The sequence below is a fragment of the Pollicipes pollicipes genome, unplaced genomic scaffold (genome assembly GCF_011947565.3).
Source record: "Pollicipes pollicipes isolate AB1234 unplaced genomic scaffold, Ppol_2.1 Scaffold_6686;HRSCAF=7923_pilon_pilon_pilon, whole genome shotgun sequence".
Classification (NCBI taxonomy): Eukaryota; Metazoa; Arthropoda; class Thecostraca; order Pollicipedomorpha; family Pollicipedidae; genus Pollicipes; species Pollicipes pollicipes.
The window spans coordinates 47,112,307-47,129,965 of record NW_023596921.1 but is presented as its reverse complement, the minus strand read 5'-3'; the positions used below and the strand labels follow the sequence as shown (position 1 = coordinate 47,129,965).

Sequence of the window (17,659 nt, the reverse complement as noted above, 5' to 3'; positions counted from 1 at the left end):
GTCAGCGGGCATCGGCTCGTCGGAGAAGCCGGAGCCGGCGGCCGCTGCCGGCCCCGCCACCAAGCCGGGGCCGGCGCGGCCGCCTGCTGTCGTCAAGCGGCGGCTGAGCCTGCAGGACTACCGGCGCCGCAAGAAGGACGGGCCGACGCCGGCGGCAGCCGTCGGTGATCGGGCCGGGCCGTCACGGCCGACCGAGGACGGGCCGACGCCGCCGGCGCTGCCGGCGCTGGACCTGGCGTCGGCTGAGCCCAGTCCGCGGCCGACGTCGCCGGCCGACGCCGATGCCGACGAGAACGCCGACGTCGGCGTCGACTCCGGTGAGTAGACGTCCGGTGGGGACGGCGTCTGGTGGGGCGATGGAGCGAAGGGGTACTCGTGTCACTGGCGCGATGGCGGTCTGCTGCTGCTAATTTGGTGGACTCCTGATGGCTCCTCCACGCTTAAGAGTTGAGCTGAGCTGCTTCATATCTCGATGTACTGTTTGTGTGCTGGTATGTCGTGCTGCAGGTGACTGGGGTTGAGACAATCCACGCATAGGTAGTGTCACCTCTGGCCATTATGGGTGCAAGGCCATACAGAAGACAATTGTTTTTTTTTTTATTTCGCTTTGCAGTGGGGAAATATTTCATCCTAAAATTGTTTCACTTACTCGACTGATGGCAATATTCCGTCAACAGTCGTGCTAAATATTGAACAGGAGAGGGTAATTTGCGTGCTGAACTTCGCGTTATCCCTTCATTACAGTAATCAGCATGGTTATGAGTATTCGGTCCCACTGTTCTGCTTGGCCTTTGTTGGCTCCGCGCCTGTTAGTTTTGTCATCAACCAACAATGAAACCTTGCCCTCTCCTTGACGCGGTGTTGGATGTCACCCCTCCCCCCCCCCCCCCATTAAGGGTTTTGAGGATACCTCTGGTATGTTGCGCTATCGCACCCTTTCTTAGTTTGGAAACGACGGGGGTCACATCGATTCCCCCCCCCCCCCCCGCATCAGGCCGCGTCACGAAAAACTCTGAATAGGGTTGAGTGTTAAGTACTCTTCCACTTAGTGGGATGAATTTGCGCTGTACTTCGGGTTTAGTTTTTACTGTTTGCTTTCTAACGTAATGCGAACTTTTTTGGGTGGTCGCTTCGTGGTGACATTTGTATTCGTCTATTTTATATGGGATTTGTTAACGCTGCGACCGGTTTCGTAACCACTAACGGATGATGCGGAGGGATATGGCCGTGCAGTATTGTCTGTCATAGGCTTGTTACATGACTGATTGTTTTAACAGCCTGGGACCAATTTCACAAAGAACTTATATTCGCATCGTTTGTTCCGCATGCTGTGTTATCCATCTACAAATGTTGTAAGATTTAGTTAACAAAACTGGTGTTGTATCAACTACAAAATGTCATCTGAAGGATTGGGTATGTTTAGTTTGGTATCAACTGCAAGATATCTGAAGGATTGGGTATTTCGAGCTTGGCGTTTGTTTCCTCGCACGAGGGCACTGCGTAAGCGGCGTTCACTGGACGTTCTGGATTTGTATGCTCTTCATAAGAATACCGGATTGTCTTGGGTGGTTTTCTTAACAACGCGTCCCCTGCGTGTAGATGCCAGCTCGGCGTCGGAGAGAAGTCCATCGAAGCCCCAGGCGTCACCGCCGTCCCCACCGTCGCCAGCTTCGTCACCGTCGTCGCCGTCGTCGGGCCCACTGGCGCCCAAGCTGTCCAACGTGCGCTGGAACGCGGCGCCGACCATGCTGGAGCAGCAGCGCGAGAATCTCACGGAGCGCCTGCGTCGTGAGTTCGGTCTGAAGGTGGACGAGCAGCCGCGACCGGTGCTGCCGTTGCCAGCCTCTCCGCCTCCTCCGCCGCCGCCGCCACCGCCGCTGCCGCTGCCGCTGCTGTCGTCCCTGCCGCCCACCTTTACTAGGTGCAAGTCGCCGCCGAGGAGGAGGCCTCGGGAGATTTCGCCGACCGACTCGTGCTACGCCGCCAGCCGGGAGGGGTCGCCACCTCCACCTCCGCCGCCACCGCCACCGCCGCTTCCTCCGCCTCCGCCACTGCCAGCGCCATCTCATCCGATACCGGGGCACCGCAGGCCGGCTGGTCCCAGTCCGGCTCCGGTGCCGCCGCCGGTCGCGTCGGCGCTGTCCCAGCGGACGACGCCGCGGTGCTCCTCCCGGGACTCGCCGCCGCCGCCGCCTCCTCCCCCGCCGGCGCCGGTGCCGCCGCCCGCAAGGCTGCAGGTGTCCGGGGTGGCTGCGCACAAACCGCGCTCGCCGTTCGCGGCCGGATCGCGACACGCGCTGCCCAACGGCCTGCCGACGTGTCCGCCGCCGCCGCCGCGGCTGGGCGCGCCCCCCGCCTTCCGTCCGGGCCTGTTTCCGCCCGTGCGTTTGCACGCGGCAGCTCGACTCAACGGCCGCGTGCCGGTGGGGGCGCTGCGCTTCACGCCGCCGCCGCCGCTGCCACCGCCGCCGCCGCCGCCGGCCAGACCGTCGGCGCCGGTGCGGCCGCCGCCGTCGCCGTTCGCTTGCGTGCGGCCGCCGCCGCCGGCGCACTGACCGTCCGTGTCGAGCCACCGCAGCCCGCGCGTGTGTCCTGCTGCTGTAACTGGTCCCCCGGCCCGGCCGCCCGCTGCCGCTCCTTGCGACCCCCAGACGGCGCCACTGACTGGCCCGCGCGCTCAGTAGTCTCCCAAGAGAAAAAAGCTTATCAGTATTTTTATATGGTGTGTACAAAACGAAGTGGGTGTGGGAGATTATCTTACAGCAGCAGTCTGTGATGTGAGTGTGATTGTAAATATTTTGAATTATGAATTTGTAAATATGCATACCATGGGTGTGTGAGATCAACCTTAATTCCATATTCTGTTCTCTTGCAGACCGCATTTCTGTTCCTTTGTTCTGTTATTCATTGTGTTCTGCCCCTCGGAGAGTAGTGCTAAGTACTGTCGTTTTGCTATGACCTATTGGCCGATGTCGCAGCGCGGCGTGCCGCGGACGGGCGGCTTTTCCGTGCTCTCCGGGTCGCTGTCCATCCCGAGCGCGCGTGCGTGTGTGGAAGGCGTAGGCAGGCGTGGCGGTGCGCCCGCCTGTTAAGAGTGTTATTTTCTCTGACACTGAAGTACAAAGTGGTTTTAACGTTTGGAGTGGACCTGTCCGGGCCCATGCCGCGTGTCGCGCCTTCTCTTGAGTTACAACTGGTGCTTCGAGCGGCCGGACGCGTCGATAGTGCATTTGATATAAATACATGTGAAAACGTGCCCCGGAGGCTTTTGCTTGTGGAATCCAAGATTTTTGCGTTGGTGTTTCGAGATCAGATTACGAACACTGACTACCACTGGGAACACTGGCTACCCTTCGACGTGAGACTGGGAACACTAACTACCCTTCGACATGGGACTGGGAACACTGACTACCCTTCGGCATCAGACTGGGAACACTGACTACCCTTCGACATCAGACTGGGGACACTGACTACCTATTCGACATCAGACTGGGAACACTGACTACAGTTCGACATCAGACTGGGAACACTGATACCCTTCGACACCAGACTGGGAACACTAACTCCCCTGTTTGGAATGGTTACCCGCCACAAGCTGGTCAGCTGTGCGCGTGACCGGTGTTACCGGCGAGCGGTGTAGCTCGGGTTCCCTTGTAGAAATACAAATAGAGGTGATAGCACACACCCCGCAAACGGAGCTGACCTCTCCTGACGTCAGAGGGCTGGGCTAGCGTGACCAGTGGTATCGAAACAGTTAAAAATAAAACTGGAATAAGCTGGAAAGTCTGTTGGCTGGGCGTGGCCATCGCTGGCTACAGGATTTGGTAGGGCGCGGACCCGGTTACTTTAGGGCGGATTGGTCTGTTTTCCTACTGTGGCTGTAAAAGAAGCATCGAATCAGGAACGAGCCCGATTGGCATTCAGGGCGGCATTTTGTCAGTTGCAAAAACGACGGAAGGGGCGTGCAGCCACAACCACGCCACGATTGGGGTCTACGGCGCGTGGATGTAGCTCCATGGAACTGATACCGATGGTGCGTGCGTGCGCGCGTGCGTGCGTGCGCGTGTGTGTGTGTGTGTGGCGCGTACACAGCGCACCTTATTTGTGGCTGCGGTCGAGTGGTTGTCCCACGGCGCACGCCACGGGAAGGAGTCCGGGAACAGCAGTGGCGGCCCAACTGCACAAGCCAGCGATACGAGAGCTTACGTGCGTATCGGCAAGGTTATCGGACGATGGAATCGCGGGGTTCGGCAGATTGACGATCACACGTGAAACCTGCCCAGGTGCATTATCTGCAGTGGCAAACGCCTGGCCAAGGTCGCGTCAAAAGCGTGGGAGCATGGCACGTAGTGCTCCAATGCCCTCACCGGGGATTGTGACATGCCAGGCTGTTCGGGTGGGCTTGTGCGCAGTTTGACGACTCGTCGAGTTTAAAACCCACTAGGCAACAAAGTCGGTGCTTGCGAGTACAGGATGCACGAAAACCGCGCCGCATCTGTGGAAACTGATCACTTGCCAGTTAAGCTCGTGCTGCGTTAACCTGAGGACGGTTTCAAAGCTGGGAGAGTATACCAAAAACGATCTGCCAAGTCACCCTCCGCCGCCTATTTTCGTTCGAATTACGGCCACTTCATTGTCAAGTTTGGTAAAAGGATTATGCATTATAGAAATATTTGCTATTGCCGTCAACACGTGGCCTGGTATGATGTCATGCATAGGAAATATCAGTAGATGTATTTCTCTTCATCAGTAACATTTTCCTATGAATGGTATGATTTTAATTTTATGTACACATTACGATTACATTTAACCGTTTATTTACGACGAAGGAAGAAGTAATACGGTATCAGCATAGGTAACATCCTCGTTCCCACACTCGTTCCCACATGCCGTCCTCTTTTGCAACTACGACATCTAACGAAGATGATAAATGGGGCGGAAATTTCGCAGGACCTTTATGTACCTATCCTCAAGCTGATCTTGAGCTGGGAGTCATGGAATGCTTGGCTGATTGTATACCATGTAGCAAAAACCTTTCGACGAACATGTAACAAGAACTCCTAACAATAGGAGTGCTACGACATTACTTCTTCTGTCAATATTCATACAACATTAGTGTGATACTACAAAAGCTTGAATGCACAAAAAACATTCAAAGCCATTACTTATAAACGATATCACTTTTACCGCAAACAACTTATATGCAACATTGGTCGTATACCAGAAAATTTATGCTTTAAGAACTTGTACTCGTCATATGCTTTAAGAACTGTACTTGTCACTCACGTCATACTCGAGTTTACTTCTACTGTAAAGGCTTATACGCAAAAATAGTGCTACATGACAGAAGCTATGCTTCAAAAGCTTGTGCCCATGTTTGCCTCTACCGCAAAGACTTAAAAAGCCATTGTTTATACACAGCATTACTTCCACTACAAAGGCTTATGAGCGACATCAGTGCTACACGGCCAAGATCATAGTTGCGCAATGTATAAGCGTCATGTGGTTTACTGCGAAAAACTTATGTAGGCTTTGCGTAAACACAACACTACCTCTACTGCTGGGGTATTTCGCGACAAATGATTGGTGAAATGACAAAGTAACGCATTCATATCGCAGATTTGGATGAAAATTGCATCCAATGGGTTATCTGATTAGGTGAATCCAGCTCTAAAACTTTTAGTTCGATGGGAGCAACGACCACCGAGTTATAGCTTCCGGTATTTTAAGGCTGGTTACTACATGGACATCTTTGTTGACCGATAGCTCACGCCTAAGCAATCGGAATAACACATAATTCCTATACCGTTCAGCACCCAATGATGTAAGGAATCGTTTATATTTTCCGATTTTTCACTCTTTTGAAATTTTGACCTTGTGACCTCGTGACCGGGTGATCTAGGTGACCCTTTGCGTAACCTTATCATGACCCGAGGCCATTAAAAATACGTCAGTTTTGGCTGCTCAAAATGCTCATTCGTAAGTTAGTTTCTGATGATCAGCACCTGCAGAATGAGTTATTTCTGAAACTATATCTTTCTTAAGCATGACTGTAAAATGTTTTCGCGGCATTCCGCCATAACTGTCTGGTAAAATGTGCTCAATAATATCTAGTGTTGATAAAAATGGGTGCATGAAGTGTTCTGATGCGCAAAGTCCATCCGTGCAACTGCAAGCGCGATTATACAAACCCTCACGGGGCTATAGGCTCGGGTATTTTTTAGACGAAGCTGAGAAATGGTGAACCATTAATTTTGCACTGACATGTTTCTAATAAGGATATAATGAAAATAGAAGGAAACGCCTCCACTCAACCGCTCAGCCTTCCCGAATCTGATGTGAGAAGTAATTACATCGGTGTTCATTTCTCCTGGCAAGTGCATGCATGAAAAACGCGAGTAATAAATCACAACATTATGCATCTCTAGGCGACACATTCGAGTCAAACGACCAAACATCTAACTGGGATTAATGCTTCCTACAAGGTCCTGTTAGCGACCATTACACACGACGACAGCATTCTATTATAGATTCACGCTTTGGTCACTCGGACTCTTCGCCCTGCACTTCTGGATAGCTCATGGACCGTCGTGGTAGAACGGTCAACCGAAAAAAAAAACATGTTGAGTGCCTGTGTGACTCACTGTCACAGATCCGGGGCGATTCACAATGATAGGAGCCCTGAGTTAACGAGAGGCCCCGTGCCAGCCAGGGACCCACAGGGCCTAGCAGGTCCTGTGCTGGCAATGGCCTCCGAGTTACCCAGGGATTGGAGTTGAACTTGTGGTGGGCCGTGACACCGTAGCCTGTACAAGTCAACTTGTGTCAAGCTCAGAAGCCAAACGATTTTGGGACTAAAAGGCGTGGTTTTGAATTTCACGGGATGCTGATGAGACTGGGTATTTTAATCCAAACACCATGCAAATGCGGAGCCGGCCCCGTAAACTTGACCGTATCTTACCAATCCGATATTCCTTGCTTCCTCTCCCCTGCCCTTATCTTACCATCTATGCATCATCCTCCACATCCATATCACCGAGATAAGTGCATTTGCAACTGCAAAATGTGTGAACGTATTGCCTTGTCAATACAATACACCACAATGTTGCTACTGCACATTTCGCTGCGACTTTACACCTTCCCTTCCTTCCCAGCCACCTCCGCTTGCTCGAGACGCTCAGGAAATCGTTTAAACCAGTGTTGCTTAACACGCGCCCGGGTGGCCGGCTAGATACGCTTCGCTCGGGGGTCAATTTGACCCCTCCCCCTGAGATCTCGTGAAGTAAGAAAGCTAGAGACACCAAATTGACAGGGTGTGTTGACCTGTACGTGAACTCACTTCGGTCAAAATTTCAGGTTCCTAGGTCATGACCTTTGGGCCGAAAAAGGTCAAACAAGATCAAGTTCCAGGCTGGTCTCCAAGGTGCCCCAGAACCTAGATAACCGTTTCTAAGCAAAAGGTGGCATGCTCATTTAAGGCCAGTGACCTTTTTTGACCTTATGGAGGTCAAGGTGACCAAAATAATGCAAGATTGCTATGAGTTTTGCGTCTGACAAAGCGACAGAAATTATGCTAGACAGTACGTTCCTAAAACAAAATGTTGACCTGGCTCATTTTAGGTCAATGACCTTTTCCGACCTCTAAGAAGTCCGTGGATGATGTATAATGCGGTTCCTGCTATCAATAAATTTGAAATGAGCACCAGAAACTATCCCATACAGGAAGCCCTAGAGTAACAAAACAGGTTGGTTTTGACCTTGGTGTGACCTTCATACCTGACCTTATGTCAATTCAATATGCTCATTCAACTGTTGTGTTGCGTAAAAGAAAGGATTTCAGAGATGTATGGCTTCGTCTAACACTCCGCCGTTGTATCAGATTGAAGGATTCCCTAGAAATTGCCTTCGCTGAAACCATGGCCTGGCTTTGACCTGCCATGGGTCAGCGACCTTACAAGGCACATCTGATTTTTGATACCAAACGATCTGCTATTCAATTGTCTACAGCTATGCAGAATTTGGCGCGGCTGCGCCGCGCCGTTCGGAAACCATTCTGGAAATACCTTCGGGGGGATCAATTTGACCCCCAGCCGAGCGCGTGTTAAGAGGGTAATGACGTTGTCCTAGCCTGACAAAAATGGATCATGTACACACCAAGCGCCGCCTGCTTGCTGTTTCGTTGGCAAACCCCCTAAGAGCTTGTTCTGACCGCGGGCCTGGAATGCCATGTAACTAAAACTTTCCGCAACACATACAAGTGTAATTAAGAAAAGTAAAAACGTTTCAGCGATCTTCTCTTGACCGTTCTGGAGAATTAGTAACGAAAGCCAGAAGAAGGAACCAGAATCTGGCCCACCGGAAATGTACTTAGGCACACCTAAAATGTAGTTTTTCGGTTTATATTGCAAAAGTCAATTTTTTTCTGTCTTACTGGAAAATGTATTACTTGCGACTTTTAAGTCCGTCCCAACGGCATGCTATTGCCCTGAACGCGGAGTAAACTTTGCTGGGTGAAAGGGGGAGTAGGATTCAGACCAGATTTCATGTTAGAGAAGACTTTGGAAATTTGTGTAATAAAAAAGCCTGAAATGACATTAAAAACTGTCTCAAGTCCCGTTCCCAAACTGCTCATCAACCCGGTTATGTTTGCTTTCGGTTCCAGCGATACGGTATGGGCTCCGGCGGATATACCGAGCCCACGAAGACCTCTGCTGCGCGGGCTGGGCGGGCGCGGCCGTCGGGGTGAGGTTAGCCAACAGTCACGCTCCGACGCCCGGGGTGACGGTGCAGGGACACACCCGCTGCGCGCGAACCACCACGCTGACAGGCACCGGATACGGAAAGAACGCCAGGTAAGGCATCGATTGACAGCGGTCGTATTGCACGGAAGTTATTCGCAGAGGGCCACGGAACTGTGGCTTTCGATAGCCGTTTGGAAGGTGGAAGTTCTGTTGCATTTATATTTTGAAGTCAATTTTCTTCCAGCGCTTGCGTTCCAAAAACACAAAGTTCATTTGTCGGCTTCAGATTATGTTCGCACACCAGTCTGAGACGATTCATCGCGTGCGGTGCGCTGCCGTAAGTGGACAGTTATAATAAATAATTTTACTAGGCCCTCGTCCTTCGCCAGGTGCCGGCGTCTGCGGGATGGACTGGGTGCGGCTGTTGATCTGCCTTGCAGTCGGTGAGTGATTGTGCAATGCACACTGATGGTACAGCAGGCAAGCGCACACGCAGGGTTTTAGTAAGACCAGGGAACGACCTCGAGAAGGCCTTACAGGGACCTTCGCGTGGGTAACCGACAGAAGCTTTCATGGGGCCTGACAGGAGGCCCATGGGGTCAATGACCGCAGTTTGCGTGGATTTGGCTATGAGAAGTACCAGATGCGAGTAATGATAACGTTTTACTCTCTCTCTTGGAGTTTCTGACGTTTATGGCTTCCCGGTGTTTCCAAGCAAATTTGTTTGCAGGTGTCTTGTGTTAAGGGCTATGCTTGGCTTCTTGGTGCTCCGGCGTTCTGCCGTGACAGCGTGAAATTGGATGTTCATGAATCACTCTCATCTCAGGGCTAGCCCTGGAGATATGGGCATGGAGATGCGCGTGCCGCCCTGGAGAGATGGGCGTGCAGATGCGCGTGCCGCCCTGGAGAGGTAGGCGTGGAGATGGGCGTGCCGCCTTGGAGATGGGCGTGCGCTGATTCCTCTTTTTCGAGGCTGGGTAAGGGGAATGTCGCTGAGGCTGCGTATCCTCGGACTATGACAAAAGCCAGACGCTACCACAGCCAAGCACTCTACCGTCTATCGCCCAAAGAGGAAACCAACCTAGTCCCAAGACTTTTGACCAAATTTCTCGTCGATAGGCCACAGCCTCTGCCAGTTTGAAAGATGACTGAATGAAACTGAAACCGCCGAGTAAGGCTCGAGTATTTTCTTTATTTTTTCTACATTTGAACTCCTTAGCTGCAGCGTCAGCGGCCATATATATCGCAGAAGATCTCTCTCTCTCGAGAGAAGCGAGAGAGAGAGGAGAGAGATAGAGTCGAGAGCGGCCCTCACTCGCTCTACTCTCCGGATCTCCTTAGAGGGGCGAAGAGAAGAGAGAGAAGAGAAGAGAGAGGAAGGAGCCGGTAAGCTAAGAGGAGAGAAGCGAAGAGACTCCTGAAGAGAATGGCTCGAGCAGAGACAGAGAGGAGTCTCAGCGAAGAGATAAGGATGGAGGCGACAAACGTATTGGTACATGTGCCATTCCACACCAGACACGCACTGTGAACAGACTGAAATATAATCAGAATATGATCCCATCGGGCTTTTTATTGTCTCCCCCGATCGATGCCATTGGGTACCAGGATGGATGAGATTCCTGCTGCCGCTAAGTCGGGTCAACTGCTGAGAATTAGTGCTACGTTTGGTTGTAGGATGGAAAATCCGTATCCATATTTATCCATGTTTTTTCACCACCGTGTCTATATTTTTGGCTAATCAAATCAAGTCAAAGTTATCTAAACATCCCAAAAACCAGCTTCCCAAGATTCTAGTGAGTTTTCCAAGGACGTTTCCTTAAGGTTCGTTTGGAAGGTTTTCCTAGGTAATGCAATCCATTAACAGTTCTTCCGTTCCCTATAACCAGCCACTAGTTGCTTTATGCTGGAAAAGACAACGAATCCGATTCGTTACGAGTGTTATGGCTCATGAATACGCATACGAGGGCACAAAAACCGCCAAGAATACACCACATTGAACCGCCACATTCAGATTAAATGTGTATCTGGTATCAATCAGAGCCCAGTCTTTGCGCGCTTCGTGTTCGTCGCATATTTCGACTGCTCCCACCGAGCCACGCGGGTTGCCATTTGCTGCTGGCTGCAGTCTCTGCAGCACCGCACGTTGCCATTCGACAGCACGGCTCCTGTGGGTTCCACTTTTACCAGCTGGGCCGGGTCGGCGGCGCTCGGCAAAAACCGGGCCCCGCCGCGACAGCCGGTGGGAGCGGACCGGCACTGCAAGGGACGCAGACCAGGAAATGGGGCCACGCCTGGGGCCCGCGCGCGACGCCCACGCCACGCGGACCACGGCTGCCGACGCGGGGTGTGACGCGCACCGCCACCAGCTTTTGATCTGGGGGAATTTGGCGGAAACGTCTTGTGGGATTTTCCAATCGAATTTTTCCGGCACACATGAATACTCAATAGTCCACGCGAGCCATTCACATGCACCAGGATACAGGGCCCCAGTCCATACATTGGAAGAGCACGTTCCTGAGGCTGCTTGCTACGACGTCGCAAGCACCCACATCGCACATAAACGATTGCACTGTAAGACGTAGGAGCTGTTGTGACGCACTTATCCGTGACTTCTTGGACGCACCTTGTAGACGACGTTTGACAACCGGGAACGGGGCCCAAGAGACAACTCGTGGGCAACTACCGTTTTAGTAACAGAGCAGAAGAGGATAATCCGAGCAATTATCAATCCGTAACACTAATACGTTGTCGCAATCCTTTCGCACAACGATAAAATAAAACGGCAAAAAATCCAATCGACAGGAGCGCTTTGACATCAGTTATATGCGACATTAGTTCTATTGAAAAAGCTATGCAGACTACTTATACGCGGCATTCCTCCTACTGCAAAAACTCATACGCGACGGAGTACTGCACGACACAAGTTATACTGCAAAAACATACATCGGTCATTACTTCTGCTGCAAAGACTTCGCAGTTTTTACTTATGCACAGCATTACTTCCTGTGTACGCGACACATAGTTGTCAGCGATTTTATTCCTTCAGCCAATATCTGCATGCGACATTTGTGCAGTACGATATGAGCCATAATCCACAAATTATAAACGTCACTACTTCGACGCATAGGTTAAGCCTAACCAGAATCCTAGTGGGAACGAACACATGAGAGCAGCTGGCTGGGCGAAATCAGACCGCAGGCGCCCACTCCATGGTGTCTATACGTAAATGCTGCCGTAAATGTTGCAATCGACTGCGATCGACCGTACTCAGGCCCGGACCCCTACGCAGCGGCCTGTTCGGTACCGGCGGTGCGTGAGCGACAATGAGGCCAGTCCACTTTCTGAGCTGTGGCACATGGCACTCCGTTGCATGCATTTCACTGATGCACATGCGTTGCTTGCGTTGCACGTTGCACCGATGATAGGCCGACGCATTGGCGGCTGTAGCCTGCAGGCGCACGGGGGGGGGGGGGGCGTGTGCTCGTGGGAGTTCCCCCGAACAGACTGTACAAGGGTGGCGTGTGCGGGAATCCACAGCTTCCTGTCGCCCGTTGACGAGTGGGTGCGCTCAGGCGCTGTATCTGAAAGGCGTGTGGTGGAGGAATGCAATACTTGTTAGACAATGCAAACTTAGGAGACGAACTACTCCGGTTCGAAAGCTATTCGCGAAACCGAGAGGATGGGTGATGGAGATGAGATGGGAGAGGATTTGTGATTATACTTACAACGTGTAATCTGCGGATATTGTTTTATAGTGAGACATGGGCACTGGGCATGGGCGGTGCCAATTCTTAGGAATATGTCATTTCTCTTTTTCCGTTTTTGAAAAATGTCTCCATTAGACGACATCCCGCCTGTTTGCCTTGCGGAGCTTCATTTATGAAACCGAGTGCTGTGTCTAGAGGTGTACTTCTTCCACTCGGGGGGGGGGGGGGGGGCGCAGACGATAGGGTTAACCTGACCTCACCCTAAAGCTGATTTCTCCCAGAATCTTGGCCACCCATACTTTCGTCCGTGGTGTCAAGAACATCCGGTATATAGAAGGTCGGTCTGCTCATGCTTAGTTTGTTTTTGTTGGTGAGTTGTGCGCCTCCCCCGCCCCTGATGATAAAATCATGCGAGCGCCCCTTTCAATAATATATCAATTTTGTGGAGAAGTAGGAGAAAAGTCAAACAGAAAAAAAATTGTCTTTATGTGAAACTCGCGTTTGTAGATAGAAATCCGTGAAACTGGTGAATGCCACCATCTATCTCTTACTTAAAAGCCACCGCATATTGTTGTGCGTTTTCCACTCCCAATCCAGGTGTTATTGCGTGTAAAAAGTGACAAAAATTGCAAACTCACTTTACATTTGAGCGAGTTAGATTGCCAAAACCACGAAATTAACATGAAGCTTACAGTTATGTACTCAGGCAAATACCTACAGTTCTAGCATTGCAGAACAATTTTCTGCATTTTATTGATGCAGTATTCCTTTTTTGTCCGTTTTTATAGAGAGGGGCCCAAGCCACCATTGAGGGGAGGCTCACGTCAGCATTGGGGGTGGGAGAGGGCTCCGGCCACTCCCCCAAAAGCACATAAAGTGGCACTGCAGGTTGCGTCTCCGTGCGTTCCTGTAGTTCACGTGCGCTGCAGCTTGTTGGTTGTTCTGCAGGCTGTGGGACATCGGTGATCCTTGTTCGACGGGTCCTCTGAGAGTGTTGGCGGTATTCAGACGGGTGTGTTCCGCAGGGCTCGCCCCCTGTGCCGTTGCCGAGCCCCGAGGACAGCGAGACGCCAACAGCAGAAGTCAGACGGTTCTGAACAGCAAGGTAAGCGCAAATCCCGGTCGGCCATCACACACGTGTCAGAAAAGCTAACACTCACACACACACGCATACGCAAATTCACACGCACACGCACACGCATGTGTGCACGGACGCACACGCATGCACGGACGCACACGCATGTACGCACGCACGCATGCATGCATGCATTTTCGCCCGCACACATACACCACGCACACGCATACGCACAGGCACACGCATACGCATGCACATACACATACACACACACACACATACACGCACTCTCTCTCTCTCCCTCTCTCTTTTTCTCTTCCTCTCTTTTAGTTAGCTGTTTGTCTGAGCTTGGTCTGCTTGGATTGCTTGGCCTGTTTGGCCTGCTTCTTAATCTTGGCTTGCTCGGCCTGATTGAGGGAAGCTCGGCCTGATTTTTCTACGCAGTGGCCACGTGGGTCCTTTATATATATATATATATATATATATATATATATATATATATATATATATATATATACAGTGGCATAGCGCGCCTGACTGTTGTTGTGAGGTTTGAGGTGCATTTGAACATGAATGTGGATGCGAGTCAATATGACCAAGTCTAGCAGTAGCACGGTATGGAAAAAGTCTTCACTTTCTGACGACTCAATATGACTTGTCGCTGGCGTTTTTGTTCAGTGTAAAGAACCGGCAAGGTTTGCCACAATTTGAATTATTCAGCGTTTATTTTCTATTTTTTTTTCAATGTCATCCAAGCCATCAGTTGAAGTAGCCAACGCAAGTCGCAGTGTTCTTCTCCACAGGGCGCCCCGCCTACCAGAAAGAGTCGCTGCAGTTTTAAGTCCATCACTAGAATGCAAAAAATCCACTAGTAGCTCTTTTCAACACCTCACTGTTCACCGCTGCCTCCATTCATGCTGAGCGCGTCTATCGCTGGTGCAGCGTTACTGTGGTGCTGGTTAGCAGGCAGTGACAGCCAACGGTATCTGAGCTAGTGCTGCACGTATTGCGCCGTTCGTGCGCCGCACACAATGAAACCTGACAAGCAATGCATAAGTCAAGAGAAGGGAAGAAATTTTCATAGCTTCTTCAAGCAGACTTGCTTGGACCACAAAGAGACCACAAACTTCCTTGTCAAAGAGAAATGTTCCGTGGGCAACCCACTGATTTAAACCTTGTCTTATCTTGAGATCTCTCCGATCTCGATCCTTGTTTTTGTCTCCCTCACATCAACAGGTCCGTAGCGTTTGATCATAATTAATGTCGTACATATGCCAACAACTTCTTACGGATCTTCAGCGACCAGCGCAGCTATTTGATAAACCAGCTTACCATACTGTGCCGCCTGTCAGTTGGTTGTTTTATTTCAACTAACATAACTATGAGGTTGTCCCGAATCAAAATCATCAGAAAATTAACTGTCACAACTACGATGCCGACATTCATCATGACCAAACTGTATCACTAATCACTGCCCATGGCTGAAAACTCTCCGGCATCTATGGCCGCAGCGAGACCCGCTGAAATTCTGAAATTCTGAAAAGACCCGCTCCAGTATATTCAGATTCAGACTACATGCCATGAAGAGTCTCATCGCAGCATGATTATTCATCATTGCGCGTCAAATATAACAGTCACGTTGGAAAACTGTCAGTTATCTCACATGCCTAATACTCGTATTTTGGCAGTGCACCAACATTAGGCATTGCCGAACATTTTTGTTAAAATGTTATCGATACTGCACTGCCAATCTAGCACAGCCAAGTGGCACTCTACCGTACTGCGACTACCAGAGCGGATTTCTGGCGGCTATTCATCGCACGTAAAACTGGCAGAAGTTTGCACGCATCACACATCAAATATATTCGCGGAAAACTTAACTAACGCATAATAAAGTGTGCCCGAATGTACACCAAGGCGTCTGAGCACGGCAGCGCTCACCCCGTCTCAATAAGCGGCAGTCTTACGTGCTTGTTGGCCAGCTCGCCCAAAGCTTCGTTGAGTCTGGTTATTGGACGTTTTGGACTGCGCAAAATGCCAGTGGTCAGTAATGGCCTCTCCAAGACGGCGAACTGGTGCATAGCAAGACTAAAACGAAACGGTCAGTGCGGCACGGTGCTTTGGGAAGACCATCTGCCAGGCACCAAGTTAGCTGCGGGAGAAATCGTTGACGTGTGTTAGCTGAGCTGCGCCAGCCACGTTAACCGTCCGGGGAGGCTTCTCGCATGCTTCGGATACAAGGTCTTAAATGTGCAAATGCGCGCCACAGCAGAAATGCAATATTCATTCGTGGGGAAAGGACAGGCCGCCACTGGTGGAGAACGCGACAGCGTTAGAAGTAACGGCCTGTGGCAGCGGCCCAAAAATCCTCGTTCCCCAAAATATGCACAGGGCAACTAACACCCAGCCAATGACAAAAACCGGCGTACGGACAAATTTACCGTTTTCAGATTCTTTGATGCCGTGTTATCGGCGTCACTAGTACTGAAATCTACGGCACGGCCAAGCTCCGGACGTCGCTGCAGTTTTCAGATTCTTTGATGCCGTGTTATCAGTGTCACTAGTACTGCAATCTACGGCACGGCCAAGTTCCGAACGTCGCTGCAGTTTTCAGATTCTTTGATGCCGTGTTATCAGTGTCACTAGTACTGCAATCTACGGCACGGCCAAGCTCCGAACGTTGCTGCAGTTTTCGCCGCTGTGTTGCCACCTGCTATTCATCTATCACAATTTCGGAGGTGTTAGATTTGGACGGCGGTCTGGGAGCCTTGCATTGCTGCGACAGACGGGAGCATGTTCATCAAGTAGCAAGAGACTCTGCTGCAGGAACTGGAGGCTTGTCCGCTGACTGGGATGATGGGCATCTAATATCCTCGCCTGGGCTGTGTTCCTCGGGCTTACTTCCCTTCTTATTCGCATCATGGGTTCATAACCACCGGGTCACTGACTTCTTCTGGAGAGGCGCAGGAACATAGATCGGCCTTATGAGCAGGTGGTTTTGACATTAAATCTATGGCAATGCATTGGGAAGAATTGATTCGATTCCAGAATTGCAGTTAAGACATCCCCAATCGTTTTTGGTTTGTCGGCCGACTGGCTTCCCACCTTTTGATCAATCTGCTAGTTATGCCTACACTTCCCCTGAATCATGAACGTGAATTAATGAATTTGCAAGCCGTGCATGCTGCGAGTGCCCATGTAGAGAACGCCGCTGATCGCCACACCCCACCGTGAGAAGGCTGTGCACCGCTTGCACCAGCTGCCTCCTATCGCCACAGTTTTACTCAGCATCGTCACTCAAATAATGGGTTTCCTGCTGGCTGCAACTCTGCGGTTAAGGACTCGCTTTTTTAGACGCCATTTTGCGCTCAACGGCCGTGGGCGCAGCGCCAACTCCACGAAGCTGGGTGACGCGCACTCCTGGCGGCGTCACAGGCCATTTGTGATCGTTAGAAGGGAGTGACGTGTCGCGTCAGTGTACACCGCGCTGGTCAGAAGAGCGGTGACCCGCGGAAGCGCCGCACCATATTGTGCCGCACGGAAGCGCCGCACCATATATATATATATATATATATATATATATATATATATATATATATATATATATATATGGTGCGGCGCTTCCGTGCATATATATATATATATATATATATATATATATATTGTTAATTCGTTAATTTCGGTCTTTTCAACGCATTTCAGCTGTTAAAATCCCCAAATTCTCAAACGGAATGACTCCGATTGGTCTGCAAAGGCGCACCCAGCTGAAACGGCCTGGGATTGGTCCGACGTCACGAAGGTTCCCGATCAGCCGTCGCTGACGCCGTTCTACCTTAACACGACAGAATGGGTGGCGAGGGCTTTCCGACCCGCAGTTCCAAACCGGTTTGGGGTTGGGTCCAGGAATATGTACGCTTGCACAAATGCGAGACCCCAGTGCAATAACTGCCGGCTGCAGCAGGTGATCAAGGGAAGGAGCAACTGGCACCAGGCCGCGCCGCGCCGCCGCCGCCCTCACATGACGGCTATTTTCAGCCGCCAGCCGGCGCGCCGGCCACACGTGCGGATGCTGAGGAGTTACTTAGTCTGGCACTGAGCACATGAAGGGTATTTGGTTGGGGAGATTGTCAGAGCCC

General features: G+C 51.0%; 1 protein-coding gene across 1 annotated transcript; it reads left to right on the top strand.

Moving 5' to 3' along the window:
- The first annotated feature begins 53 nt into the window (after positions 1-53).
- On the top strand, positions 54-2,664 carry LOC119108445 (WAS/WASL-interacting protein family member 3). The gene is made up of 3 exons (XM_037232015.1): positions 54-317; positions 1,600-2,443; positions 2,652-2,664. The coding sequence occupies exons 2-3, from the start codon at positions 1,746-1,748 to the stop codon at positions 2,662-2,664; spliced, it is 711 nt and encodes a 236-aa protein (XP_037087910.1). The 5' UTR covers positions 54-317; positions 1,600-1,745.
- Positions 2,665-17,659: the final 14,995 nt, after the last annotated feature.

Bases quoted from the DNA above. Each gene is read 5' to 3' on its own strand.
- LOC119108445 (XM_037232015.1), top strand. From the start codon at position 1,746: ATGCTGGAGCAGCAGCGCGAGAATCTCACGGAGCGCCTGCGTCGTGAG.